The sequence below is a fragment of the Ascaphus truei genome, chromosome 21, assembly GCF_040206685.1.
Source record: "Ascaphus truei isolate aAscTru1 chromosome 21, aAscTru1.hap1, whole genome shotgun sequence".
In the NCBI taxonomy this organism is placed as follows: Eukaryota; Metazoa; Chordata; class Amphibia; order Anura; family Ascaphidae; genus Ascaphus; species Ascaphus truei.
The window spans coordinates 19,251,433-19,263,473 of record NC_134503.1 but is presented as its reverse complement, the minus strand read 5'-3'; the positions used below and the strand labels follow the sequence as shown (position 1 = coordinate 19,263,473).

The 12,041-nt window shown below is 43.4% G+C and overlaps 1 protein-coding gene across 5 annotated transcripts in view; it reads left to right on the top strand.

The window, feature by feature from the left end:
- LOC142472285 (discoidin domain-containing receptor 2-like) overlaps positions 1-10,251 on the top strand; it is a 140,013-nt gene extending 129,762 nt beyond the window's left edge. For all 5 annotated transcript variants that reach the window (XM_075579261.1, XM_075579260.1, XM_075579257.1 and 2 more), the window contains 2 exons: positions 2-151; positions 3,360-10,251. In XM_075579261.1, the coding sequence (XP_075435376.1) occupies positions 2-151; positions 3,360-3,500 (291 nt within the window). In that variant the 3' untranslated portion in view covers positions 3,501-10,251. The remainder of the gene's footprint in view (position 1; positions 152-3,359) is intronic.
- The last annotated feature ends 1,790 nt before the right edge of the window (positions 10,252-12,041 follow it).

Here is a 12,041-nt window from a genome sequence, read left to right as displayed (position 1 = left end):
GGGGAAGTTCACCACAGCCAGTGATGTCTGGGCCTTTGGAGTCACCCTGTGGGAAATGTTCACACTGTGTAAAGAGCAGCCGTACAGCCTCCTGTCTGACGAGCAGGTTATTGAGAACACTGGCGAGTTCTTCAGGGACCAGGGGCGGCAGGTAGGAGGACTGGGTCTCTACATTGAAACCTGGCACTGCATCTCTCTGTGCCTCAAGATCCAAAGTTACACATTGAGCTTGTATTGGAAACCCAGAAACAAAGCAGTCTTACGGGGCAAGATATCACACTTTTCAACCATAGAGTTGTTGTTACGTATTGCACACCTGTGAGCACCTGACCGACATACGGCTCAAGGATTAACACACACCTCTCAAGCTGTCCCCCTTTTCACCTTCGCAAAGGTCCCTCAAATAAACAATATCTCCCCTCAATCCGTCCCCAAATACCATCTGTCACGAATCGCACACACGTGAGCACGTGACTTAGATATGCAACCAGGGTTAATACACTCTAGCCAACTCACCTTTCTCCTCCACAAGGTACTTTCAATGAGTTAATATTAACCCCATAGTCAATTGCAATCATATCTATATGCTTCCTCCACCCAAGAAATATGCAAAATATGAAAATAATATATATCTCCACCCAAGAAATATGCAAAATATGAAAATAATATATATCTGCCAGGGTCTCCGGTCCCTATTTATTATACAAAAAGCTGTGCACGTAAGACACAAAAATCTGTTGTAGCAAAATGTCTGAAATGTAAATTGCTCTCTACAGAGCGTGCAGCAGTTTATTCAGAGCCCAAAGCATCACTTTTTAAATGTTTTAATATATATCTATGAAAATACAGTACTTGGATTACAGAAAAGGATTACAAAAACATATAGTTATAATAAATGCAGAACAGTTTCTTAAAATAACAGGATAAGCATAAAATAGAAATCCCTATACACTACATTACCACGTCATAGGTTTTCACCAGAGAGGTCACTGGCGTAGAAAGATGAAAATTCACGTGTTTGAGTCCAAAACACACTTTATTGAGTTCTGATTTCATAACTCCAGCACAGGATCCTTATACCATTCTTCTCCCATTGATGACGGGAGTGGGCTCATGTTTTTATTAATCAGTCACTTGGGTGACATTTACAACTTGGAAAGAAAAAAAAAACAGTTTCTTCTGATGTTTAAATTTGACTGGATATATTAAAGACCGCATAACTTTGTGGTCCTGATACTTAGATACATGTTTGTCATATTAATAGGTTCAGGCGAATTTGACAAACGCAACGAGACTCATTTTGACAGACTTGCCCCTAAGCTTGGGCGACAAATGGATATCTGTCCCGTATTACCTGCTAAACCTGAAGGGTTTGGCATCATTTGATTTGTTTGATTTATTTGCAACATTTACAAACATCTATCCGGTATACTGCAGAGTTTGTGCCAGGTCCATGATATCTTCATATTTCATATTTTTGAATGGTAGGATTAGTAACGCCCCCTGGCACTCCGTAGAACCCTTCCCGGAATGGTTTGAAAGTGCCTTTAAACAGTGTCCTGTTTACGTTAGTTTCAGGAGAGCCATAATATAATCCCATCTCTGGCAAAACAAATGCCCTTATAATAGATTTTATCAGTCCTACACCTAAGCCTGGCCAAGGGCTTAACAGGCCATAAAACATTTCTTTGTATTATTTTTTAAAAATCAAACTGTAGCCACATTAACCCCTGAAGTACTAGATTGAGTCAAATACTTAATATTCCCCACCATTTTCATTAAAGTTAAAATATAGGATTTCCTAAAAAAAAAAAAAAAAAAAAACCCACCCTAATCTATTTAACCCCTTAGCCTGAGGCTATCGATACATTGCAAAGAAATGCCTTCAGGCACCCCAGGGTTCACATACAACATAAACATCCTATAAATAATATCGGAGTTTAGTGGATACCATGTAAACAAGTAATTTGCCTTTAATTCCTCATTTGCATGCTCATTTGCATATACCGCCATTACAAATAAAACTGTTATATTGCAGCGGTAAATAGACCCTTATTGCTTCTTCAGAGCTTGCGATATGGGCTTTTAGCAAATAGGCCGACAAATAAAATTTGCATTACATGCCGATAACGCCACATTTAGCATTTATCGACCTTTGGTGAATCCCCAATTAGGGCCATATTTACTAAGCGGTCTTCTGCTGTGAGGTACCTTCCAATGCCGGAAGATGCCTTACAGCACATTGAAGTTGATAGGCTGTTAAGTGTTTTCCAGGCCAGAAGGTGTCATGTGGTAGAAGACTATTTAGTAAATACAGTATGGGCCTTAATGTGTTCTGTAACTATAGTCTAGAAAAAAGGAAGGAGAGGGGATATGCTGAAGACTTTAACATGCATTAATGGCATAGAAGGGAAACATTGAATATGGGGTGTAGGGTCAGCAGTGGTTGTAATAGTTTTTTCTTCTCTAAAAGTAGTGATTAAATGGAGTGTCCATCTAAGGCTGGGGCCTTGGTGCCTTCGCCCTTGCGGAGACTGGTCAGTGAGCAGGCACTTACCTGGCCATGATGGGCATGCCTAGGGGCGTCACGGAGCTGGTTCGCCCTCATTGGGCGAACCGCTCACGTGACCGACCTGTCGCGCCCAATAATCAGTATGAACTGATTTCTTCCCCGCACACGCGTGCCGCATGGACGCGAACACTCCTTAAGGCAGTCTGTTCGCTCAGCGTGCGGACGCCTCCGCACGGTCTGCGGTACCATGGCCCCAGCCTAATGGAGCAGAATGTGGGAATAGAACATTGATTTTCCTAATACCTGCCTCAAACATTGTTTAATTCTGAGAGGTTATGACATAAATGACAGCGAGGCTTTAAGGATTTACAGGGAATTGGGAGATGGGTAGTTCAGTTGGGCAAACTAGTTCTATTTTTGTTGAACATTTGGCTTCATATGTTAAATTTCGCGAAGAATTATTAATAGTATTTAGTTGATGTTACCGGGGGAACTCAATCTGCTACGATAGAGCTTGGTCTGGAGACAGAACTAAGGAATTGCATTGTAAGAGGGTTAATCCCTATAAGAACACAGGGCATTCACATTGATGATAGCCAATCTCAAAAAAAAAATGTAAGCAGGGTTATTATAAAATTATTATTTTAATTTTCTGCATAGTCTCCTGGACCTGGAGTTGAAGTCAAGAACATCAGACCATGTAATTAAAATAGTACAAGATCGCACATATGGTTTGCTCCAGACCTCTGTGAATCTTGGGTGTGGACTGTAACAAATATATTTTATTTATTCACTTAGCCAGATCTCTCTGTTGATTCCTTCTGGATTTTTGCCCCTTGCTTTGCAGATCTATCTTTCTCAGACACCTCTGTGTCCAACCCCGATCTTTGATTTGATGATGAAATGTTGGAGCAGGGACATAAAGGACCGACCTCCCTTTGAAACAATTCACCATTTCCTGATAGAGCAACTGGATTCCGCTGTGTAATCTGGAATGGACAAGCTTCCAGTAATGACTGGCTTCAACACTAGCCCAGCCAGAAGAAGCAGGTTCTTGCTGCACCTTCCCAACTCACCTGGAGCTATTATTGGACATGGCCATAGTTTTCTAAATGTAGATGTAGAAGGACCAAGAGACAATCTTCTCCTGTGGCATTGGAAAACTTCCTGGGAATGCACCAAGGACCTCTGCCAGAACCATGCTTCAGGCCCCTTCAGTTAACATGACTGTCCCAGGGGTGCAGATGCAGGTTGCACCTCTCTATAGTGGGAGGAACCAGCTGGGATTGAGGACTGGAAGTGATGTGAGAAATAAGACTTTTGCCCACTAAAATGTACCACTACATTCAATGTGTATATATGTGTATAGTGTGTGTGGGTATGGGTGTGTACAACTATCCTTTAAGCATATTGCCATTACACAGATACAGAACAGTTCTTTTACAGCTATTTATTTCACCCAACTGACTTGATGATGTGTAGTCATGCGTTTGTATGTAGAACCAACATGTACTTGTCCTTCGCGTGTCATGAGACATAAATAGAGTTGTCCTGTGCCATTTGTCCTTGCCGGTTTACAGGCATCAACATTTAATATCTTGCTACCAGGACAGTGGCCACACCATTTCTAATGGAATGTTAACGGATCTGTAACATATTAACTTATTTTCTGGTTAGGGGTACAGATGCAGTTATACAGAACTTTCTGGTGTGAGTGAACTATGTGCCTATTTGTTTATGTCCCCCAGCCCCCCTTTCCGCTCTTATTCTGCCCAGAGGGCTTTGTATAACCTTCCTCCTTTTAACAGGGCAGTTCCTTCCTCATTAGGCCTCGTTCAGACAGGCTGTGATGCGACGTGCGCACGCACGTTCGCCACTCTTTCGCTTGGGTGGGAGTTTTCAAACTGGAAACGACACCCCGGTGGCGAAGTACAGCGTTGACGACGCTGCACTTGAAGGAGACAACTGAAGTTGTCATTTCAAGCGGCAGCTGCGTCACGTGTACTTCGCCAGCCAATCACACACACACACACACACTTTGTTTCTTTTTTTTATTAAATGGCTGACGTAGTTCCGCCTCCAAGTTGCGTCTTTTTGTCTGCTGGGGATGAGCACACATCGCCCAGCAGACAGAGGCTCGCGGACGCGCGGTAGTGTAGCAGCCTGTCTGAGCTCAGCCTCGGTTTGTCTCATAGTTTATATACTTTGCAGGTTCAATGAATTCAATATTAACCTCTTCAGTGCTGAAGGGGCCACGATCCATTGCTGACTTGAAATACTCACAAAAAAAAGCCATTTCCAAGTAAAAACCTAAACCAAATGTAACCCTGTTTCCCCCACCCAGTCTCACATAGGGCCTCTCTGTGGGAAACTCACTCTGGTTACATGGCATAGTGTGGTGCATACCTGCTGGTAACAGGGGGCCCTGGGTCTCCTGCATGATGTTATAGGGGAAGAACAGGCCAGGCTTCTGGGGTCTTGCCCGAATAGTACTCACAGGTGCAGCGCCTTCTTCTCGTGCAGTCCCCAGGTGTATAGTGTGAAGTCCCGGCAGAATAATCTCTTCCCCCTCCTCCTAATAGACTTCACTCTTAGGCCTCGGACATGGTCAAAAAGACCGTGCTGAGCCGCGCTGAGGGGAAACATTATCCCTATCGGCGCGGCTTTAGATAGCGCTTCCGCAGGCGTGCGGAGGCGTGTGGAAATGCAGGAGACAGGCAAGTTTAAATTTTGCCATTCATGCAAGCGCAGGGCCGGTCACGTGACTGCCAGAAGCCAATGGCAGTCTGTGACGTCGGCGCCGTGACGTGGCGCGCTGGCCCCGCCTCCCGATCCGCCTCCAGGCCCGCCTCCACCCGGCACACAAGCGCGCTCGCTGACGCTCATGCAGGGACAAGAAAAATCTCCTGCTTGAACAAGAGAGCATGAGAGTTAGCGCTGCCCAGCGCCGCTCCCTGCACCATGTCCCAGGCCTTAGGCAGGAGGTATATAAAACACAGGATTCTTTATTTGATCTTTCTGAATTCAGCAGCCTCAGATGATAGCAGTTGTTAGGGTATCCACCCTCAGGATGTCCCTGGATCCACTCCCAGCCAAAGGGCAACGAGAGTGATCCTTGCTCTACCCTTATCCCCTTGTGGGATAAGAGGTATCGGTTCCCCACCGCTCCCCTAAAGGAGGGCCTCAAACTGCCAGAGCCCTGACAGCTTAGTTCGGTAAATCTTGCCCCTCTCACAGTAGAAGCAGACTGGCTAAATCAGAAAGTACAATGCATTAAGTACAGATCCAGTAAGCACCACCCCTTTGCCTCTAATTGGACACAAAACCTGATGACACTACCTTCTCTGACTCACTGCACTGCAATGAGTGGGGAAAACCCATGATTACTCCTGGCAATCTTGGGTTTCTAGGCATTACTGCCAGGAGGAGGACAGAATAATAGGTTTTGGGCTACCAGGGCTACACAAATAAAAAAAGAAAACCATGGCAACAAAATAAAAGTCTAAAAGTAGAGGCAAACAAAACTGCCTTTCCCCGAGGAATTGGGGAGTGACGGAGTCTTACGATTAAAAACCGTAGAACCAAAAAATGCTAACCCTTAATTGCAAATGTAACCAGGTTAAAGCAATATGAGAGGATTAGAGATGTGTGGATATCGCTAATAAAATTCAAACGGTCATGAGTCATTACAGGTATGTAAAAAAACAGCCCCATTTTTTTTCATTTGGAATTATTGGCAAAACGGGGCAGTTTTACCCCAAATGTAACAAAAAAAAATGTAAAACAAAATTTCACGAATTTCCGCTTTCCCGGAAAATGTAGAAAATCTGTTTTGTAACCAGTACGCACATCTTTAGAAGTGCTACTCCTATTACTGCATTTGGAATAAATAAGACCTTCACTACTGCATCATTGTAACACACCAGAAACTCTTTTATGACCTTGCCCTGGTCCCTACAGCATTGGAATAATAACTGCATCCTTCTTTACTTCGTGGACTAGGACCTGGTAATGAAAGCAGTGGATATATTTGTGTGTGTGTGTGTGTGTGTGTGTGTGTGTGTGTGTGTGTGTGTGTGTGTGTGTGTGTGTGTGTGTGTGTGTGTGTGTGTGTGTGTGTGTGTGTGTGTGTGTGTGTGTGTGTGTGTGTGTGTGTATGTATCTGGCCTTGTCACATGATTGGCTTTCCAGCCTAAACGCTCATGCCCATGAAGCATTTCTAAATTAAGGGAGAAAAGGTAGTTAAAGGGGCAATGCATTTTTTGTTTTATATTGAATGTTTTTACATAGGACTATAGCAGGCGGTCTCCTGAGCTGAACCCCATTAATTTGAGCTCTGGGGACCTCCTGTTTCCAGAGATACCTCTGTAGTGGGTGCCGGTGTCTCTGTTCTGTTTATAGGTGCTGGTCACGCGGACCAATAGGAAGTCGCCTCGGATGATGCCACAGCTTCCTATTGGCCTGCAGGATGCCGGTGCTTTGAAGATTCCAATACATGAACCCCAGCAAGGTCAGCTGGAGCTGCTACCGGCACCCCCTACGGAGGTACAGTATCTCGTGAAGCAGGGATTCCCCGGAGCTGATATTAATAGGGTTTAGCTCCGGAGACCCCCTTCTTCCATCCTATATATTAAATATATATATATTAAAACCACTGCACTTGGATTGCGTATTTATATGTCGAGTGCGACCTAAATATTTTGTTTTATTCTTGTTCCTTTTTTAAACAGACATTGGGACTTATTCACTAAACTTTGATAAGTGACTTGCTGGTTAAGCGCACTTAACAGGCGATTTTGAATGTGTAGCAATTCACAAAGCTTTGAGAACATGGCAAAATCGCCTGTAAACGGCTTTTTAACAAGCGTTGGCAATCTTGCTATCACAAGCCGTGCCATAGTTGGAAAAAAATGCCAAAACTCCCATTGTTGCCAGTAACTGATCTTCACAAAGCTCCGTGATGCAAATCACGGCCTATATACTGTGCAGAGAGATGCAGCTTCTCTGGGCTGTTCCTCCAGACAGATGGAGTGAAATCAAACATTAAGTACATTTCACCCGTAACGCCACTACAAACTAGTGCGGCGCGTCAGTTTTGTAAGAAACGGTAAAAAAAAATGCGATTTACTTTAATGCTGCAATTCTCTTGTCGAAGTTTAGTGACTAGGCCCCATTGTCTACTATTCTCAGAACATTTTTAAAACCACATTCAAGTTATGAGAGCAGAGTGTCTCCATGTTGCCACTTTAGTGATGTCGATTCTGGTACAGAACGTTCCACGTATAGACACGTTATTTCACAGAACTTTCAGCATTGCATCGGTGACCGGAAGATACAATGTAACTACATGATCTAGCAGCATAGATGCTTCTAGCACTGGGGATACATCACTGCTCAAGAAAGTCAGTCTCAAGTGAAAACGTTGTATTCAAATTGCACCCTATTTAAACACCCCCTCCTGGGGTTATGAATAGTCCCCGGCAGAGGCACAGCCATAAATGACATCAGCCGGAACAGTAGAGATGCAGAGCACTGATAAAATCCATTACATGGGAAGATTTCGATTATTTTATTGCCATTAATATAAAAAAAAAAAACAAAGTTACAGCCTTATGTAAAAACACTCAGATCAAAGTTTTCTTAAATGGGAAGTAGTCTGCCTTTAAAAATGTAAGATGTTGTTATGTGCCCGGGTACAATGTTGGCGCAGTATTTCACACAAAATTGAATGCAGCTCACTTAAAACAAATGGTAACGCGCATCAATTTCTTAACGCAATATTTAACCTTTTTTTATTTCACGCAATGCGCCTCATGAACGGGATCGGTATCATCTGTACACATTGCCCAGTCAGACTGCACTTATTACTTCATTTCCTTACTCGCAAAGTTTGGCTGAAATTCCTTCCCCTTTCTATCGAATTACCGTGTTTATTGTATGTTTTTGTTTTATATGGGAAACATTTAGGACCAAATAATATGTAGGCTTATAATACCACCATGTGGGTTTGGGTTGGCGAGATACATACAATATATCTGTGTAATGGCATGAGAGCAATATGCATAGGATATATATATGTATATATATATATATGTGTATATATATATATATATATATATATATATATATATATATATACGCACACACACCAAACAAGGAATTGAAAATTCTCTGCTTAATAAATAATATAGAAATATATTGACCACATTCACTATCAAAAGGGCTTGCAAAAAACTGCAGAGGACTTTACCCCTGACCTCTCTTGACGTGAATGGGGTTAATGAAGTTAGTGTAACGTGGACCAATGGGATTTCATAGTGGATTCAGTAATTACGAGAATATGAATTGTCAGGGCAGGACAAATGGTTCTTCAAGCTTAATATCCTTCAGGCCATTGCAGCCAGCCCTGAATGCTTTTGGGGAGACCTCACAGATCATATATGGGGCAAGACGTCCACTGACGCTCAACTCCTGCTTGTGCAACTAGGAGGTAAACACATGGTGAGAATCAGAGAGGTGTCCACTTAATAATGAATTCACTTCTAATAAAGTTAATGGACGTTTATACATTGTGAACTATGTATTGCCCTGTTCTCTCTGTATAGAATAGAGGGCGATTAGTCTCAAAGCATAAAGGATTCATTTTTGTACATCTTGCAAATAGTCGTTGATGGACTTGCCTTCCACTATTGTGCCCAATCGAGTTGATGGTTATATGGCTACAGAGCATGATTAGTAATAGATCTAAGTTACATTCTTGAATTGTGGATCATTTCATCCAAATAGGATCCCTGACTGATTTACTATTCTATATCCCATGCAGCAGTGCTGACGTTTCTGGGGTGAGAGGAAGAAGTCTATCACCCTTGTATGACTAGAAAGGGGCACAGTTGCATCACGCAGGAAGGGGGCATAGGTATAACCACTGTGGTATTGTCCCCCAACATTTTAGACATTTGCAAAGTGACCGCTGTACACGTTCACCCCTTAATTGAGCCTATTTTGCACACACTATAAGATCACTTTAATAACCACTTGCCCTCAAATTCTATTGTGTGATTGCACTTATGGAAACGAAGGTAAAGTGACTTTCACAGGGTCACATAGACTGAGTGTCAAGCACCCAAAACGTTGTCTCATAGGCCTAAAGATTTCTGGCAGTAGAAGGTTACCAAAAGCATCAATTGCCAAGAATTGAGGCCTTTTTTACTAAGCCGTTTTCTACCATAAGGCGCCTTACAGCGCCGGAAGAAAACTTACAGCACATTGAAGTCAATGAGATGTACGGTGTCTTATGGTAGACTGTTCAGTGGATATGGGCTTTAATGCATTACGGATCTAAACGTTTTGTTCATTGTGGAACAGCATCTTTAAAACTGCAGGTTTTAAACCGCGCTCACCGAGAGCAATCTGTGCTTCTAATTATCTCTGGTTAACACGCACATTACTTCTGTTCTCTGTTTTTTTTTATATAGTTTATTTTTATGCTTTTTTCTCCCACACTGGATTTTTTATTTTTGTTCTTTTACACATGAATGTCAAAGGTCAGAGATGGGTCATTTAAATATGGAAAGAGAAAACGTTTGACCTGTTAAAGACGTGGGAGAAGGACTGTCGAATTGTTAATACTGTACTACTGTCACTCTGTAGATAAATAATCTATATTTACCTATAGCCAGAATGGACTGAAGTGCAATGAAATCTTGTATTGCCAATTAAAGTTGTCTGATCTGTTGAAATGCTGTTTTTATTATCCATGTTTTCCTTTTTATAAAGATAATTACTTTTTATAATCATTATATTCATCATTATCAACATAGAAATGATCATTATTATTATAATCCTCATTAGTTTCTTTATAATAATTATAATTTCTAATTCTTATAATCCTCATCATTGTTGGTAGAAGTAGTATTGTTATTATCACTATGATTAGTATTGTTAACCCTTTTGGTGCAGGTATTTATGTGCCACCATAAGGCGGCGTCCAGGGTTACAACAGCCGTGCGGAGGCGTGCTGAGGCTGAGGGAAAGCGGGTGCTTTCCCTGGCCTTGGTTAGCGCGCCGTCTGGGGGCGTGTCGGGGGGTGGACCAGTGACGTTACAGAGCTGGTTCGCCCTCATTGGGCGAACCGCTCACGTGACCAGCCCTGCGCTCCCTTGAGCGCTTGAAACTAAAAATTGAATAAGACCTACACCTCCGCACGCTTGCGCGAGCCCCTGCTAAATCCGCTCTCATTGTGGCTGCAGGGGCTCACTGGTAAGTGAGAGCGCGCCTCAGCACGGGTCAGCGCCTAAGCGCTAACCATGCCCGAGGCCTAATGGAAGAGGGCGTCATCGCTGAGGGTTCCAAGGCAGGTAGTGGACAGGAACCGGATGGGGGCAGGGACTGGACTAAGAACAGGAGTGGGACAAGGACAGGTACTGGACTTAGGAAAAAGGGGCAAACTAAGGAACTTCAATGAAATTACTAAAAACAAACCCAAAACAAGCTAAAAGCAAAAACAGGAAATCGGCAGAAGACAGGCAGAGGACAGGTAAAGGTCAGTAGCAATAAAACAAATGCTAGGCAGGGACAGCAATGGGGGGTTTATAAGGCAGAAGAAGGGTGCTGGAAAGTGACAGAGAAGGTTTCCTGGCAGCACTCTGTGCAGAGCAGCAATCCCAGTGGATGAGCGAGGGAACCGCAGGCACAGGGGGAGCTTATAGGACATGTCAGGGATACCTTGGACAGTGGTATGGTTGCACCGGGCACTGTTGCAGTCCCCTATCTGGAAAGAGTATTCTTGTCATCTCACCCTGTGAATGGACTGAAAAATGGTCTGCAGGGCCGGCGACAGATTTTCCGGGCACCAGGACTAGAGTCTTACCCATGGCCAACCCCCCAATTTCATCATTGTCGGTGCGCCTCCCCCACCCCCCATGTTGGTGGTCTTGTGAGCCCCTTTCACACCTGTATTTCTCTTTCCTTCTGTCTCACTCTTCCCCACCCTCTCTCCTCTCACTCTCCCCCCCCCCCTCTGCTATTCATTGCTGAACATCGACTGACTTTCATGTAAATCGATAAGTTGATTTTTGACATGGGGCCTCCGCAATTTACTTGCCCCCCACAACAGTAAATCTTGCCCTCTGGTGGCTGTTTCAGATCGGACAATCCACCCCGCAATGAAGCATATTATTATTCAACTTTCAGTCAGGGGACATAGAGGTATAGGGTTGCCAGTGTGTGAGCCAGTATATGTCAATGTCTGGAAACAAGGAGACGGCTAGCAGACAGTGGGAGTAAGGTGGGCACTTTGACATAAGGAGGTTATGAAGAGACGAGTTATACACTCAGAGACAGGATGAGCACTCGGAGACAATGGGCCATGTTTACTAAGCAGTCTTCTACCACAAGGCAACCTCTGGTGCTAGAAAACAACTTACCGCCCATTCAAGTCCATCGTAAAGTGTCTTGCAGCGCCGGATGGGGTTTTGGCAGAAGATTGCTCAATAAATATTGAGCGATGTGTACACTGAGAGACAATTAG